The sequence below is a fragment of the Marmota marmota genome, unplaced genomic scaffold, assembly GCF_001458135.2.
Source record: "Marmota marmota marmota unplaced genomic scaffold, marMar, whole genome shotgun sequence".
NCBI classification, from domain to species: Eukaryota; Metazoa; Chordata; class Mammalia; order Rodentia; family Sciuridae; genus Marmota; species Marmota marmota.
In genome coordinates this window covers 37,053,057-37,071,583 of record NW_025999968.1, presented here as the reverse complement: position 1 = coordinate 37,071,583, position 18,527 = coordinate 37,053,057, and the positions used below count along the sequence as shown (strand labels likewise).

At 34.4% G+C, this 18,527-nt stretch overlaps 1 protein-coding gene across 1 annotated transcript in view; it reads right to left on the bottom strand.

The window, feature by feature from the left end:
- The window catches only part of LOC107136100 (multidrug resistance-associated protein 1-like), a 93,454-nt gene extending 75,202 nt beyond the window's left edge, over positions 1–18,252 (bottom strand). The window contains exons 1-4 of the mRNA XM_048803516.1: positions 18,026–18,252; positions 12,264–12,325; positions 3,365–3,506; positions 2,519–2,661 (exon numbers count right to left, since the gene is read on the bottom strand). Of these exons, the coding sequence (XP_048659473.1) occupies positions 2,519–2,661; positions 3,365–3,506; positions 12,264–12,325; positions 18,026–18,097 (419 nt within the window). The 5' untranslated portion in view covers positions 18,098–18,252. The remainder of the gene's footprint in view (positions 1–2,518; positions 2,662–3,364; positions 3,507–12,263; positions 12,326–18,025) is intronic.
- Between the last annotated feature and the right edge of the window lie 275 nt (positions 18,253–18,527).

Below are 18,527 nucleotides of genomic sequence, written 5' to 3'. Positions count from 1 at the left end.
TTTCTTAATCCATATCAAAATTCTAGACTCCTAGAAGGACAGCAGGTGTTTGGCACAATTAACTATATCAACAGTTTGGATATAATTGAACCCCTCTCTATCCGTTCAGGTAGTGACAACCCTCTTGAAATCTCAGCTCCAGATGTCAGCCATAGACCACTCCCATAAGCAGGCCTCTGGAGTGCACAGTCAGGCCTGCTGTGTCAATTCTTTCTTGCACAGTGGTTAATAGATATTTCAAATTTAGAAAGTCCAAAAGCAAACTCAATTCCCTATTCTAGTCTTTCCTGAGTATTCATAATACACAGGGACTTTGTTACCTTCTGACTTAAGTTAAAAAAAAATACTCTGAAGGCATTCTTGATACTCTCCTTCTCCTTCAACCTACATTCTAACCATCAGTGTGTCCTCTTCTGTCTCCACTTCTAAACCAGAGCCAGACTCTGACCCTTTTTATTACCTTCATCACCACAGCCTATTTGAAGCCACCACTCACTTTTCCCTGCATCACATCAACGGATACTTAACTGGTGTTCCTTCTGATACTCTTGCTCTTCCTTACTTGATTCTCCACACAGCAGCCAGAGCAATCACAGAAAAACTTGAGTCTAATCACATTCCGCCTTTGAAATCTTCCAAAGGCCTCTCTTCTAACTCTCTCCATCATCTTTTCACAAGGCCCTTCAAGATCTCCTGAATCACTCTGAGCCTTTCTGACCTCAATCTTATCACTTTTCCTCTCGGCCTTCTTCTGCTCCAGTGTCACTTGTCACCTTACAAGCTCTCAAAGATACAAACTATGTCATTAGCTCTTACCTTCATGTAACCTCAAATTACAACAGATATTGTCTTGGTTAACTTTCTAACTTCTTTCAGTACTTTGCTCAAATGTCACCTTATCACCAATGTCATCTTCAATCACCTAATAAATCAAATAGAAATTTACAGTCCCTCATTTGGCTTTGTTCTTTTACTTTCCTAAGCACTGATTATTTCTAAATATTGTTTATATTTATTAATTTGTTTATTCTCAAATCATCCTCAGTGTCAGAATGGAACTTTGTTTTGATTTTTGTTCTATCCCTATAGTCTACGTAGAACAGTGTTTGGCATATAATAGATACTCAATTAATATTGGATAAATATGCTCCTGGAAATTATCTGAAATTCAGGTAACTCATGATTAATTATATTTTCATGAATTAAATGACTAAATTGTTTTTTTAAAACTTTAACTAGTTTAAAAACTATGTATCTTCAATGCTAAAATAAAATCACAGGTTAACAAGAAATGTTTTCTTCAAATAACAGAAGTAAGGTAGACTCCTTTAAAAATGTGGTACGCAATCAAGGCTTCAAATTCATTGCCTTTAATCCCTTGTAGGCAGATATTATAGAAATGCTTTAAGATAGATATTATAAAAACTCTTTGAGAAAAAATATATATACAAAGATATATCTACAAATATGTATATGTTAATTAGTAGTGATGTATATATATGTGTGTGTGTATATACATCACTACTATATATTATTATTAAATATATAATCTGACATAGTCATTATATATTAGTACCTTGGTTGATAAAGTTGAATTCTCAAAAGACCACAGCTAAAAACAAATATCAAAAGCATCTATCACTGCATTTTATAAACATACATTCAAACAATTTTTCAAGAGTTTAATCATTAAAAGAGTTTAATCATTAAACTGGTAGTTTTTAGCTATGTGGACTAGGCAAATTAGTTAAAGCTCTCTGTTTCTATATTGTAATCCTAGGTGTAAAAATATATGCTACTTCCTTGTTGGATGTTGTAAAGGTTAAGTAAGCTAATTAATAGAATTTTCATTTTATGCTTTAACTTGACTTGGTGAAGAAAAACCCAGATAGCTGATGATACAATTTTCCATGAGGGAGTTCCTAGAAGAGATTAGCATTTTAGTTTGTAGACTGATATTGGAAGGCCTAGTGTGTCATCCAGTCAATTGGTGGCCTGGATAAAAAACGAAAATCAGAAAAGGGCAAGTTTGTTTTGTTTTCTGAGTAAAAATTACTATAATTCCCATTTCCTGCCCTTGAGTGTCTTACTTCCAGATTCTCAGGTCTTTAGACTTGTACTGAATTTCACACTGGCTTTCCAGTTTATTGACTGCAGATTGTGGAAATTTCTTGGTTTCCATAATTTCATGAGCCAATTCTCATAATTAATTCCCCTCTTATAAATCTGTCTGTTTGTCTATTTGGTCTGTTTCTCCAGACAACTCTGACAATACCATTAATACAAAGATTTTATAGTATCACTTACTACATTGTTGGCCTCAGTAAACACTGACTATAGCATCACAATTTATATTCACATCACAGATAATCCCAATACAGTGTTCATACAGTAAATAAAATTCACAAAAAAAGAAACTTTCCTACTCTTTTCTAGGAGAAATTTTATAGTGGAATACTTGCTTAGCATTTACCTGTGAGGAGAAAATAAAGAAAAAAACAATAAGCTTTTAACTTACTTCATTATGATTGGGCTAGTGAAGGACAAAATATCAGCAAACATTTTGAATAAAGCAACATGAATCAGGGAGGACTTAAATGTATTCCACAATGCAGAGAGTAGAGATGGCTTCCTGGTATGGTCCTCTCTATGAAAAGATGCCTATGTAATTAAAGGGAATGGAAACAATGAGAAAATTGGACAGAACTAATATAAGTAAAAGTAAAATATACATACAATATTACTACAAAAATAGCAATGCATTCCAAAGTTAATAAGGCAACAGGGAAAGAATAAATTCAGTTAAGTTGAAAATGTGACGCATATCATTGGTATCCAGATGCACAGGTGTTAATTACATCACATGGGAGAAAAGGAGCAATAGCTGTATTTAGTGAAAAACAACTTCATTTACTCATCACTTTTTGAAATTATTTCATTAATACCAATACTTCCTTATCTCCAAGTTACATTTTCTTTTGGGGATGTTAAACAAGGATATATGTGTATATATGTGATGCTATATATGGAATATTTGTGTGGTCACCATGTGACTTACTTTGTGGTAAGTAAAACTTGCTGTGGTCACCATGTGACTTACTTTGACCAATAGATGTATACTATGAGATATAGGAACCATCTTTGCCACCATGACTAACAAACCAAATATACATAAAGGGAAGAGATGCTGAAAAATTTGAGTATAGAAATTGTGCTTATGAAAATGGTTTGTCACTGCAAATAATTTAGGGGATTTTTGTATTAATAACAATAATATCTCACATTTAGAAAAATCTTTATCTAGCTTTACATAGTAGTCGACTTCTTGAGTAATTAATAAAATTTAATAATTAATTACCCTTACCTTTTGCCTGTCTTGATTCCTTAAAACTTCCTTCCTCCATTGCTTTTCAAAGATGGGACACACAATGTAGGGAGAATCACTTTCATTTAGTTCAAAAAGATCCTCTCTTTCCAAAGGTTTCTTATAGCCTAAAATAATTATTCTAAAAATAAAATGGTAAGGTAAATAATTCAGCATAGTCAGTAATTAATTTAAATAATTTTACATGCATTTATTTTACTCCCTGGGTTATAAATTGCTTTATTGGTTAGGATAGAATGACCAGATTGTATATTTTAAAATTCGTACAACTTTATTACAGAGTTAAATGATGTATTACAATTATTTGTAGTTTTTAAAATGGCTATTTAGACATTCAATAATTTAGTGAAACACCAACTTCATTACTCATCTTACATTTGGAAAACGTACTACTCATGTATCTTACCTCCTTTACTGAAATATCAGTAGCAAACTTTTACAGTTAAGTTATTCACCCACTCATTCAAGAACCCACATTTGCTTTTTAGGCTTGTGCAGAGGAGAAATGGATCCACCCTTTGCGTTTGCAACTTTTTGCTATTCTATTGGAAATTTATTTGCTTTTTGTGATTTGACTGTAGAGATTTTCCAACAATATGTAGAATATCTGTCCTTAGCCCATAAACTTTGACCTTGGCTATATGACTTACTCTGACTGGTAGAATACCAGCCAATGTGAGAGTGCCATTTTTGAGTTGACACCTGAAGATGGCAAGTTTCTGCAAACCTCTTAGAGTTTGCATCCCCCTTCCTTCAAAGGGCCAAAGGTGCACCGTAAACGATTCTGTGAGAACAGTGTGTCTAAATTGAAAGGCAGACAAACATGCACAATCTAGTCAGACCACAAAACTTATTGTGGGAAATGATGAACTGCACATTCCCTCAGCAATCCTTCTGTTCTACCATCTTCCTGCTAATGGAAATCTTACATTATTCAGTTGAAAGTCTTGTGAACTCGCGGACAGCCCACATTCCAGTAGCTGAATTATGGATTATGGTTGGTCTAAAGCAGTCCTGGAAATCCCATTACACTTTACTTGGGGTTAGGAACATAACTAACTAGTTATGGCTAATTATACTGAAACAAAAATATGCTGGGGAGAAATTTTGATTTCAAAAGAAACTATAAAACTTGAAGCAGAGAAATATTTTGCTACCCCTTTCCTTCTGCTTACTCTTGTTCATATACTGAAGAAATGATGTTCTGATATAGAACCTGCTATGGTTTGGATGTCCTCTCCAAAACTTATCTGGAAATGTAATTGCCATTGTAACGGCATTAAGAGGGGGACCTTTAAGAGGTACTGAGGCAATGTGGATCAAGTCATCCTCATGAAAAGGATCAACTTGTTGGGGTGGGGGTAAGTGACTGAGGGAGGGGGTGAGATCTACTGATTTCCTGTCACCTGTTTGTTCATTTGCTTTTCACCAAGCCTACGCCGCATGGAAACACTAACAGCACAAAGGCCATGCTTGGAATCTCCCAGCTTTCACCACTCTGACAAGTTAATTTCTCCCCTAAGAATTTATGCATATCATATTTCATACATTTGATTCAAGTGGGTTATGAACTCCCATTTTTACCCCATATACAGATTGCGGAATCATATCGGTTACACATCCACGTTTTTACATAGTGCCATACTAGTGACTGTTGTATTCAAGAGCTTTGTAATGTTTTGAACAACCAATAAAAAAAAATTAACCTAACTCTTCCACAAGTTCAGCATTAGGGCTTATTATTCAATCATGTTGATAAACCTTCAGTCCCTGTGTACAAATTTAAATAATTAAACTCTTTATATTTTAAAGTGCAAAAAAAAAAAAGAAAAGAAAAGAATTTATGCAGTCTGAGGTATTTGGTTACAGAACTAGGAAGTGGACTAAGACACTACCTTTGCCATCAGAGGTGAAAAGCCAATGAGAAGCATGGAAAGTGGGAAGACAGGAAATGCCGGGGCCTTTCATAGCATTTTTGAGGTAGCTCGCCAGCATGTTCCATGTCTTTCTCTCACTAAGAAAATAAATGCAATTAACCCTTGTTGAATGATGAGACACATTCCCAGAGATATGCTATTAGGCAATTTTTTTGTGCAAACATCAAAAGTGTCATTAAAGGAACCTAGATGGCATAGGTCACTCACTTGGCATGGCTTCTTTATGTAATCAGGAGTCATGGTAAACCTGAGATGTAATAGGTGTTGATAGCATATCCCAGAAGATAGTTTTACAGTGAAAATTCTTTTTTTTTTTTTTTAGTAAACAGAAGGCACACACTCTAAAATAATGATAAAAGTATAATACAGTAAAAATGTAAAGCAGTAACAGAGGTGTCTATTATTATTATTATAAATTATTAGGTACTATATATACTTTTACCAAGTGGCAGTGCAATGGGTAGTTTACACCAACAATGCCACAAACACAAAAGTGAGTAATGCACTCTTATGACGTTGTGACCAAAATGTCATTATGTCAACCCATAGTCATGTCTGTACTTATTTGTTTAAGCTATTATTATTTGACTATTCTGTTACTTGAATCCAAACACAATCCTCAGTGATAGAATTCAGATATAGTCTGTGAGCTTGGTGATGTGACTTCCACAGTAAAAAAAAAAAAATTAAACTCATTTATATCTAATCCTTCCAACTCTCTAGCCTCAGTTCCTTCAATTATAAAATGCATTAGACCAAGAAACCATAGCAAAGTATTATACTACTCCAACTAGGTCTACTTCATTTTCATTGTTACTGAAAAATCTCAACTGATTGACCCTGGGATGAATGTAAACCCTGTGGTAACTGGATTCTCCACTGGATTCAATTTTACTTTTATTGTAATACATAGTAGCATACTATAATCCTTATTTAACAAAAAGGCCCAAATGTAATAAGAAAGTACCATCAGTAATCATGTTTCGGTTGGCTCAAATATGCTGGACATTTTCCTGAAGTGCACTTTTAAAAACATATTAAGCAATAAACTCCTTTCATGTCATATTAAGTCCTTCTATTCCATTGCATAAAATAAATATTCATTTTCAAAATAAGATCACATTGATTTTTCAGAAAAGCATTTTTAATAACATTTACTGCCTCAGCATTTTGAGATAAAACTGTGCAAAACTCAGCGGTTTTGGTTCAGGGATAAGTGACCCCTAGCTTTCATGCTGAGTCTCCAAATAATGCAGTATCTAGAAGTGACACTTCAGCTGAATTGATTGTGATTTTCATGGCTCTGTAATTTAGCTACCTTGACTTCCTTTTTCCCAGGTGTGTGCTCCCTCCCCATCTTTTGTTCTCTGTGATAAACTTTTAAGACTCTGATCACATGGGGCAGTCTTATATTCCCACTTAAGAGTTTGGGAAAAGAGGAAGTGTAGAAGTGGTATTTCTTTATATTAAATGTTGAGGGAGCTTTTTGGGAAGCAATTAGGATCAATAGTTGACCTTCTCCATGACTGAAATGTTGCATTTGCTGGATCCCATCAACTTGTGGACCTTCTTCTCAAAGCAATTATCAGATTCCTATGTGCATCTAGTATTTGTTAGAATAATTTTTCTCTTCAAAGCATATTCATTTCAGTTCACCTAATCCTCACAACTCTTTAAAGCAGGCACGGCAGTATTCATTTCCATTTTTACAGGTGGTTAAACACCATGAACTCCAGGGACAGGTTGCGGTTTTTTCTATGTGGAGTAAATTAATGCTACTTTAACAAAAGGCAGACAGTTGCTTCGAAATGTGATAACACCACTCCATTTTTAATTTTGTCATCATAGACAGAATTTTGAACATATGTAATATTAACAAGTGTCATTTAATTAGAAAGATGCGACAAAATATAATTTTGTAGATGAATAAATTTGAATACTTTGAAAACAAGAACAGAGAGCATTTTCATTTATATTACTATTAGTCACCTTTTAAAGATTTCTGGGAAGGGGTGATTGACCCTTTTTTTGAGTAGATAAGAAAAGGAATGAATCAATCTGTCCAAAAATCATTGATTGAAACAAAGCCAGTTAATGTATACATTTTATTAATGTGTGAATAAAAGGTAGGACATACTGGAGAATGTATGCCTAGTTAAAATAATGACCCAACTGTGACCCATAAAAACATTAACTAGATTTTTCCACATATATCAAGGGGATTATTCCATGACCATGATCATTATACACTAAAGACAGATTATGTTTTCTAATAAAGGCTTGGTAATTATTTGATCATCAAAATGATCTAGATCACTACTACCTTAGGAATTAAGACTCATAAGCATATTATTTCCTAAGTAATGTATTGTCTGAGCTCATTTTTAATTGAATTATTCATATAATTTTGGGCAAAGTTGGCCTAGGAAATAATTCTGACTTTATTTTACAGGTGAAAACCAGACACAAGAATAAAATTAAACAATGATTTCAGAGGGACATTCTATTAAACAATAGATCTTTTTCTTTTGTTTAAATTTTAAATGTATTTATTTATTCTAATTTGTTATACATGACAGCAGAATGCACTTCAATTTATAGTACACATATAGAGCACAATTTTTCTTGTCTCTGGTTGTTCACAAAGTAGAGTCGCATCATTCATGTCTTCATACATGTACTTAGTTAGGGTAATGATGTCCATCTCATTCACTATCTTTCTTCCCCCAATACCCACTTCCTTCCCCTCCCTTGTCCTTGCACTATTTAAAGTTCCTCCATTCCTCCCATGCACCCACCCTATACACATCCGAATATGGATCAGCATCCACATATAAGAGAAAACATTCAGACTTTGTTTTTTTGGGATTGGCTAACTTAACTTAGCATAATATTCTCCAACTCCATCCATTTACATGCAAATGCCATGATTTTATTCTCCTTTAATGCTGAGTATTATTCCATTGAGCATATATACCACAATTTCTTTACCCATTCATCTACTGAAGGGCATCTAGGTTGGTTCCACAGTTTAGCTATTGTGCATTGTGCTGCAATAAATATGGACATGGATACATAACTGTTTTTAAGCCCTTTGGGTATAACCCAAGGAGTGGGATAGCTGGGTCAAATGGTGGTTTCATTCCAAGTTTTCCAAAGAATCTCCATACTGCTTTTCAGATTGGTTGCAATAATTTGCAGTCCCACCAGCAATATATAAGTGTGCCTTTTCCCTTACATCCTTGCCAACACTTATTGTTGTTTGTATTCTTAATAGCTGCCATTCTGACTGGCATGAGATGAAATCTTAGAGTAGTTTTGATTTGCATTTCTCTAATTGCTAGAGATGCTGAACATTTTTTCATGTCTTTGTTGGTCGAGTGTATATCATCTTCTAAGAAGTATCTGTTCAAATCTTTGGCCCATTTACTGATTGGGTTATTATTATTATTATTATTTTGGTGTTAAATTTTTGAAGTTTTTTATATATCCTGGAGATTAGTGCTCTATCTGATGTGCTTGTGGTAAAAATTTGCTCCCAAGATGAAGGCTCTCTATTCACATCACAGATTGCTTTCTTTTTCTTTCTTTTTTTTTTTTTTTTTTTTTTTTTGCTAAGAAGAAACTTTTCAGTTTGAATTCATCCCATTTATTGATTCTTGATTTTATTTCTTGTGCTATAGAAGTCTTTCTTATTAAGAAAGTCAGAGTCTAATCCAACACAATGAAGATTTGGGCCAACTTTTTCTTCCATTAGGTGCAGGATGTCTGGTTTAATTCCTAGGTCCCTGATCCACTTTGAGTTGAGTTTTGTGCATGTGAGAAAAAGGGGCCATTTTGCTGCATATGGGTTTTCAGTTTTCCAAGCAACATTTGTTAAAGAAGCTATCTTTTCTCTAGTATGCTTTTGGTACCTTTGTCTAATATGAGATACCTGTATTTAGGTGAATTTTTCTCTGTGTCCTCTATTCTGTACCATTGGTCTACAAGTCTATTTTGGTGCGAATACCATGCCATTTTTGTTACTATTGCTCTGTAGTATAGTTTAAGGTCTGGTATTGTGATGCCACCTGCTTCATTCTTCTTGCTAAGGATTGCTTTAGCTATTCTGAGTCTCCTATTAAACAATAGTTATTTTCCAACTGCAATTGTCTAACCATCAAATAAAAAATCAAGCCAGCGACATTTCCAAATAATAGCATACTATAAAAATATTTTGTATTTACTTCTGTTATGCTAAATTTAAATAAAATAAATATGATAGTCAGCAATTATAGCATGTTGGTATATTTAATTAACTTAAGATATGGATTTCAAAATATTAGCATTTACAAAAATGTTATGCTTAAACTTAATTTCAGTTTCTTGCTTTAGGAATCCTAAAATGGTATTCACAAAATTAAATATTACATACAATTTTATAGTTTGGTAATAAAAATTTAAATCTATATTTGACTGAAATTAATTTAATCTGTACAATTTAAATTATTTGATATTTACAACTTTAAAATGACCCCAATTTTTTAAAACCACAATAAATAGTACTCTTTCTCTCAATTCACAGATGTAACAGAATCCAGGTTTGGAAAACATTTATATACATATGTGAATTTGAAAAGTCAAAAATCATTAACTGTAAATAGCACATAAGCACATATTACAATAATTTCTACCTAATTGTTTTTCTTCCTAATATGTAGTTTAATTGTATTAGTATAAAATTTTTGCCAAACTCTTTAAGTGGTTCCTAGGTTGATATAACTTGGAATTCTTACCATAATTCAGTTTTGTCTACCTGGAATTTGCCCATAAGTATATACATTTTCTACTTAACCTGATTTCAAAAAAAAAAAGACTAATCTTAAGGTTGCTAAATTTAAGGAAGAATATCCTGTATTTATTTTAATTTACTCCCTTTTTAACATTTAGCTCTATTGAACATTTTGTTTTATTATTATATTTTTTGATGGTGGTGGGGATTGAATGCAGGGCCTTATGCATGCTAAGCACATGTTCTACCACTGAGCTACATCTGCTTATCTTTCTCCTTTTTTGATAGCTCCTTTTTTCTTAATTGCTAATCATATTTCTGTCCTTGGATATTCCTCTTACATTGTGAATACCTGTATATAGTTTCCTTTGTAGACTGACTACAACTCCTCTCTTCATTTAAAAATGAAGGATTCCCAACAGACCATCTGTATTCAGAGGATTTTCTTTCTTGACAGTCATATTCATACCAATGGTTTCAGCGACTGACCTATAATAATAAGTGACTCCCAAATCCATACTAGAGACCACATATCCAAATACCTGTTTAAATGATGCTTCTCATGCATCTCAGAGTAAAACTTCCTCCATCTGAGCCTATTTTTTTTTTCCCCACCACACCGGAACCTCACAGTTACCTGAACTAGAAATTGGCATTTAACCTACACTTTTCCCAGTCCTTCAATAATCTCATCCAATCCACACTTTTCTAAATAAATCTTCTAAATAGTTTCTTCCTCTTTATCACCTTTATCATTATCTTATTTCAAAATGTGACCATAAATCTCCCAGGACACCCAAAGAGACTCTTTATAAATTTTCCTGTCTCCATTTCTATCTCTTATACACCTTGTCTACAAAATTGCAAAGGTGATGTTCTAAAATGCAAATATGATCACATCACTCTTCTGTTACGATTCTCCAGTGTCTTTTCATTCCCTTCACAATGTTCTAAAGAAAGTCTCATGATCTCTCCCTCTGGGTTAGTCTTATGCCACTCTAATGTCCTGCAAGGTGTGAAGCGGCAGTTCTCTCTTCTTTCTGTGGCTTGCATGTGGCAACTTGGAATGCAACCTGATTCACTCCTACACATCTTTAAATATTGAATTAAGGTACATGTACTCATGAAACATTTCAAAGCAGTGCAAATTTTTTTAGATGACTCTACTGAAAATTTGTTTCTTAACCTTATTTATGTTGCTTTTTTGATACATCTTTGTTACCTTTTGATAATTGATGATTTACTTTTTAATCTTCCTAATTCTGTTATGAATTCCAAGAAAGCAGAAAATAAATTATTTATCCCTATATTTTTAAAGATTAGCAGAGTTCAGGTCATCTAGTGTTCAATCAATTATTTTAAGGATTCATCTACTCTTGAGAAAATATTTGTAGATAAAAATTGAGCAGTTTTGTTTTTACTAAGCAGGGTTAATGAAGTTAACAAGGTAAATTTAATTTTGTATTATCAGAAACTTTCTCTTAAGAGTGAGAAAGAAATATACTTCTAAAAAAGCTTCTGAATTTATAAAATAAGAAAGTCAACACATCTCATTTGATTTCATTCCTGTGTTAAAGTCAGAGATCATACTGGTGTCCCTAAAAGAACTTCTGAGCTCTCATTGTACTATATAGCTTAATTATTCCTTGAGATAAAGCATAGTATTTTACAGAAATTAGTTCTTGTATATGTACGTGTATGAATTTTTATAGTAGAATATATAAGCATATATGAAACCACTCCTAGTAAAGAGCAGAAAGACATATGTGGGAAAAAAAGAGAATAAAATATGGACTCAAAAGAAACTGACTTATAACACATACTTGATCCTACCTGGGTACCAATCCAATGGATAAATTCCATACACATGCACACACACATACATATGTAATATATATGTATATATATGTGTATTACATCTACTTGATGTTCATAAAAAGTTCTTTTTTCTTTTCCCTTCTTAGTGCTCACAGACACAATTCCTAAAAAGAGATAGCCTTATTGTCATTACCTATGATTTCTGTGTAATAGGTGACATGAAAAGAAAGTCTTTACAATGACATATTGTAAATATATTCATACTTAAAATAAAGGAATAGCATTCCAGTGTCTTTTCCCTTGGAATTGTTCTTATCTCCACATGCTGCGAATCAGTAAGTATAATTCTTACCTGCTAAACCAGGAGTATGTCACTTTACTGAAAAATGAAGCACTTTTCTCTGGACTGCATTTCTAAAATGAAAAACATAATGAGCATATACTTAATGCCTTCAGTTTTCATTTGGAATTCAGGTTGTATAAGCCTTATCTGTAATATTTGAGATCAGAAGTATTTTGGATTTTTTTTAAGGTTTTGGAATATTTTCATAGACATAATGAGATATCTTAAGATGTGACCCAAATCTAAATTTGAAGTTATTTTATATTTTATGTATACCTTATACACATATCCTGAAGGTAATTTTACACAATGCTTTTAGTATGCCTGTATTTTGACTGCAGTATATTCCAGGAAGTCAGGTGTGAAATTTTCCACTTGTGGCATCAAATTGGTGCTAAAAAAGTTTCATATTTTGGAGTATTTCAGATTTTAGACTGTTGAATTAAGGAAGCTCAGCCTGGTATCTTGGTCAGTAGGTGGAAGAGTAAACATTAAATAAGTTATTTTACGAACAGTTAAAGATACATTGATTTCATAATCTCCAAGGAGTACAATTAAGCGAATATATTCCTGGGTGATTATTGGGGTAAAGGAATTTTAAGATTTTCACCAACATTATGACCATTTACATATGAGTAAATGCTGTTGTAATAGATGATAATTTCTAAAACTTACTCTTCTCTCTGTATATGTCCATATACATGTGTATAATAGCATGCACTATAATATATACTTATGCTTAGTTATGTGTGTATGAACATATATATACATACATACTTTGACATACACATATTTTATAATTGTTAAATTAAAGATAGTTGTCAGGCTGAAGTTGTGGCTCAGTGATACAGCACTTGTCTGGCATGCATGAGGCATTGGGTTCAATTCTCAGCACCACATATAAAAATAAATAAAATAAAGGTCCATCAAAAACTAAAAAAATTTTTTTAAAAATATAGTTTTCATTTTTTCTGAAGACCAGAAAAAAGACAATAGGTATTTGGTATACTTCTGTATAAGCACTTAATTACATATTTTTATAATGGCATTCACAATCATGTAATTATCACAATTACGTATTATTTTAAAGTTAAACATTTCCCTAAATTTTTTTTTCTCATTAACTTAGTTGGTTCAATGAAGAGAAGAGAGATTTTAAAAAGGAAGCTTTCAAAATTGATTTTTTTTTTTTTACATTTTTAGAGTCAGCATCCATCTGTATTTCAAAAAGTAAATCTGATCAATCACTAAGCTAAATTTGATTCTTAAAAATTGTCCCATGTTTAACAACTTTTGCATTGATCCTCTCTAACCCAGTTTGGATTCCATACTCAAACAAAGAGTTTACCATATTTTTAAAAATTCTGAACCTAAAAGAGAGAAAAGAAAAAATTCCATCCCATACAGCAAGATGTCCTGAGCATGAAGGGAAAATATGATATTCAACTCTAAATCTGTTTTCTGCATTATAGTAAATGATAAAAATCATTTATATAAAACTTTTCCAAATGGTATTTATCCTCAGAATTTTCGTAAGAAGTAAGTATAATGATGATTATAAAACATTTATCACAATTTCAGCCCCAAACAAAGACTCAATAACATGAATTATGATATTGCCATCACTGTTTTTATTAAATATATTATTTAAAAAACAAATACACAAATTATTGGGGCAATATTGTTAAAATTCTCCAATTAACCTGGAATTCAACTTTTGTGATATATATCTAAATGTCAGAGGGAGTTATCAATTTGATAATTCGATGTCAATGAAAGGATCTCTTCCACCTCCCAAACAGGTACGTGTCTGGCACACTGTAAATGGCTAACAATTCTTTGCAGCTTTTTCCACTGAGTAGATCTTATTTCCCTTCTGTTGAGTCTTGATAGTGTTGTGTGTTGCTTTGATCATGAAAATGCCACGGGAGCAACATTGAAAAAGCTCTAATTCTAAACTCAAAACCTTACCACATCTGTTTTTGGCCAAGACCTTGAAAACTGTCAGGCACATGGGTAAAGAGGTGCTGCATTATCCAGCCATCAGTTGAGCTGCTAGCTGATTGTAGATGACTAGGAGCTCAGCACTCAGTGAAGCTGACCCAAGTCAGGACACAGCCCAATGGATCCAGAAAGTCATCAGCTAAGTATAATGGGTTGTGTTTTAAGCACCTAAGTCTTACGCTTCACAGATAGTTACTTTAGAAGACGAGAACTCAGCATTTGACTTAACATTTCCCTTAGAATAATTTTCCAGGTAGTATCTTATATGAGGCCCACTAATTACTCTGGTAAACAGCCTCCTTAAGTGTGGACCTGGCATCTTATACTGAATTTATCATAGGAAAAGTCCAAGTATAATTTATGTCTGAGAAGGAATAGCAGCCAGGTTAAAAAAAAAATAATGGTGAAGATGCTTAATTCTTACAAAGCATCAAGGATATATAAATAATTTTTCAAGGAATAGTTAGTTACTGAATTCATACTGTAGATTTCACTGAGTTTATTATTTAAATATCAATGCATTGCAACTTATATATAAAAAATAGAATACATAGAACACGTTTCTCTTTTTGTATATAGAAACATGTGGGATTACATTTCAATTTTCTCCATTAAAGATTTTTTTAGTCTTTCTAATTTACCCCTTCTTACTCACACATGTCTAATCTCCAGATCTGCTTGACCCCAATTGGTGTCTCTTTGCCTTTGTCTTATTAAGCTTGCACAGGCCTTTGTCTTCTAAGTCGTTTTTATTATCCATTGTACTTCTCTATCACTGGACTTACAGTAGGCATTTCATAAACATAACACTACTGACTTAAGGGCAATTTTCACTTGACTAGAGGCACTATTATTTCTGGATTATGACAGAGAAGCAAGAGTATGCTATAGTTTGAATCTTGAATGTCCTTTTAAGGTCTATTCAGAGGTAGTGAAAATCTTTAAGAGGTAGGGCCTAATCAAAGGTCTTAGATCATTTAGGGGCATACCCTTAACACAGATAATGGAACCCAACCTTTCCCTCTTTGTCTCCTTTGCAGGGAGTCATGAGGTAAAAGGACATCCTCCTTCACATGCTTCCTCCATGATGTCCTGTGCTGCCATATATCTAAAGCAAAGGAGCCAGTCATAGAATGAAACCTCCTAAACCCTGAGCCTCTTTTTAAGTTTACTGAGATCAGGAATTTGTTACACTCCTGGTAAGCTGATATACACAAATTATTTAGACCACTGTGCCACAGCATAGCCAGGATCCAGCACTTGGTAAAATGTCTACCCATCTTTTTTGTGAGATGTGGCCTCACAAAGATAGGGTTTGTGTGACTGATTGCTAGGTTTAATCTCTCATATCCCCTAATTTCCTTTGAGGGTGTTGTACAAAAGATCTAAAAGTAGAGAAAGTTGTGGGAAAGTGGAAGTATAGACTCATAGAGAAGGGAAAGCATTTAGAAATCAAAAAGAGGTATGTTTTTAATAACTTACTATGTATCAGATTCTGTACAAAATGTTCTCTCTCACTAAATACAAAATACCTTTGTGGTGGAAACATGTTTCTGATTGCCATGTTTTTAGACAAGGAAAATAACACACAGACTTCAAGAAACTGGCGCAAGACCTTTTAAGAATTTAACAAACTAGATCTAATTTAGATAGTCCACTCTGTCTTCTATTCCTACATTCCACACTCTCAACTCTGTACCTGTCATATACTGCTTTCTATGACTTAGGCCTTTGCTCCTGCCCATGTTGTTCCACTCACCTCCCCTTGCACTTCAGTCCTGTTCAAGATTTACTTACTGCCTTTGCTTTTCCTCTTCTTTTTTTTTTTTTTTTTTTTTGGGTGGGGGGTAAGGGGGTGGTACCAGGGATTGAACTCAGGAGTACTCAACCACTGAGCCACAACCCCAGCCCTACTTTGTATTTTTATTTAGAGACAGAGTATCACTGAGATGCTTAGCACCTGGATATTGCTGAGGCTGGCTTTGAACTTGGGCTCTTCCTGTCTCAGCCTCCCAAGCTGCTGAGATTTCAGGCGTGTGCCACTGTGCCCAACTGCTTTTCCTCTTCTCTTTTCACATGGTGGTTCTGTGTCATCAAGGAAATCTCAATGTACTCCTTAGGGAGGACTTGAGGGCTCCTTCAGATCTGCACTCACTAAAGTTCATCCCACCCTCCCAGAATGTCATCTTTTCCAGCATGTGCTTTTCTCCTAGTATAATCAGTGTCTCTGGAGGACAGAAAATACATTAAATTTCACTCTGGATGTCTAATTTTTTCTTAGAGCCTAGTTCATAATAAATATATTTTGGATGAATAAATAAATGAATGAATGAATGAACAAATAAATGTTAGTTACTATCAACAAAAAATATTTACAACATTCTAGTCTTAGATCACCATGCCAGCCCTACTGAATCACAAAATCATGTTCTTAGCTTATAGGTTAGGAAGAGATCTGTTATCTAAAATTCATTATTTCAAAAATATTGTCTCAACCATGAATGTAATCATGTAAGGTTTTCAATATGCTTTCAAGCCATTAATTTAAAAAATTTTTTTGCATTATATAATATAATTAAAATAGACATTTTTTTATTCTGTTTAAGCGGATTTTATTTTTATCTGTGATGCCTATCAAGGTTGAAAAACAATCAAGAAAATAAACATTATTTGAATTCTAGAGGAAGAGCACAGTGGAATTTTTGATGAGGAAATTGCTTGAGTTTTATAATTTCCCACTATGTAAGTTTGTAATTTAGGGCCTTTGGCAACTTCGATGTACAGTAATGACATTAAACCAATTTGACTGATTGAGCCTGTTCTCTCTACTGTAAGATGAAAAAGGCATATTGTCTTGAGGGGGCTTCTCCATATTTTAAGGGCTTATTGACCCCTCTATTATATAAACTTTTAAAAGCATAGTTTACATGCAACTTTTTTTAATTTTTAAAATTTTTTTAATAGTTTCATTTTATACGTAATCAGAAAAATAGCTGTTATATTTATTCAATTTTTGGAATTATAACAAAAGCCAGGAGTTTTAAAACAAGTTCCCCAAAATATCTGGAATTTTTTTTCTTTTTTCTTTGTTTGTTTTTGGTTAGAACTATAGAACAACTTGTATGAAGGGCTATTTTTAAAGACCACGTCTTATATAGTGATAATAAATGAAACGAATGCAATTTTTATTAGACAAATCTCTCCTAATTCACAACGGAAGGTTTCATTTCTCTTGGCTACTGCCTTAGCACATGACTCCTATTGTGGGAGAAGAATGAGTCATTATGGGGTAGAGCAAAGCACCATTAAGTGTCTACAGTTTCTGGATTTGTCCCAAGACCCTAGTGCCCCCATACCCAAGTCAGGGTTCTCTTGAGTATTTATCTCTAATGGCTCCTGCGGTTTTCGTGGGATGAGCCCCTGGTTGTAGAATTTCCCCACCGGCTTCCACCCCTTCAGCAAGGACAAGCCCATTCATGTTCTCAAACGCTTGCTTTTCCTTATTCAGGAGTTACTTATTCTTCAGATGTCTCTTCACCAAGGCGTAGATCAGGATGGCTCAGGTTTCCCACCGTCCTGGGGACTGATCTCAGCTCTCACGATTGGAGCGTGTGCATGTGTCTGTCTCTGCACCACTAAAATATGGCTCTGAGACATCAGCCTAGTCCAAGATCCCAGGAGCCAGCCCGTCCCCCCTTTTCCACTCCCGCCCCCACCGGAGCCACTAAGACTTGCTCCGCCTCCGCCCCAGGACTAGTGGGCTTTACCTGCGTATCCAGCCCCCCTGGGACCGGCTCGTAGAACCTGCAGGCGCCCCACCTCTGCAGGCTGGAAAACATGTCGCTGGGCACCTGAGACTGGCGGCGGAGAGGTGCTGGGGTTGTCACCTCCCTTGGGAGGCGCTACAATGCAGCGCTCTAGAGGTGGCAGGACCCGTGCGTGAGAGTCAGCTGTCGCCTTGCGGGCTGTACCCACTGCCCTTCCTGGTCAGAGGACCGGGGGCGGGGTGAGGGTGGAACCCGGTAGTGCTGGGAGGAGGAAGAGTTAGAAGGGAGGGAGAGAAATTGTCCATCTCAGAGGATCTCAGACTTGCACTTGACTTACTGGTCCTCAATTTCCCAATTTCTAGGTTGGCCTGTTAGAAAGCACAAAGCTGGTTCCTTCCTCTCATGACACGTATAAGTTTGCACACAGAATGTTACAGCTGTCTCCTACAGAAAAGGACAAGTATCAGTAGAATATAGGGGATGCAAATTTATTGCAATGGCC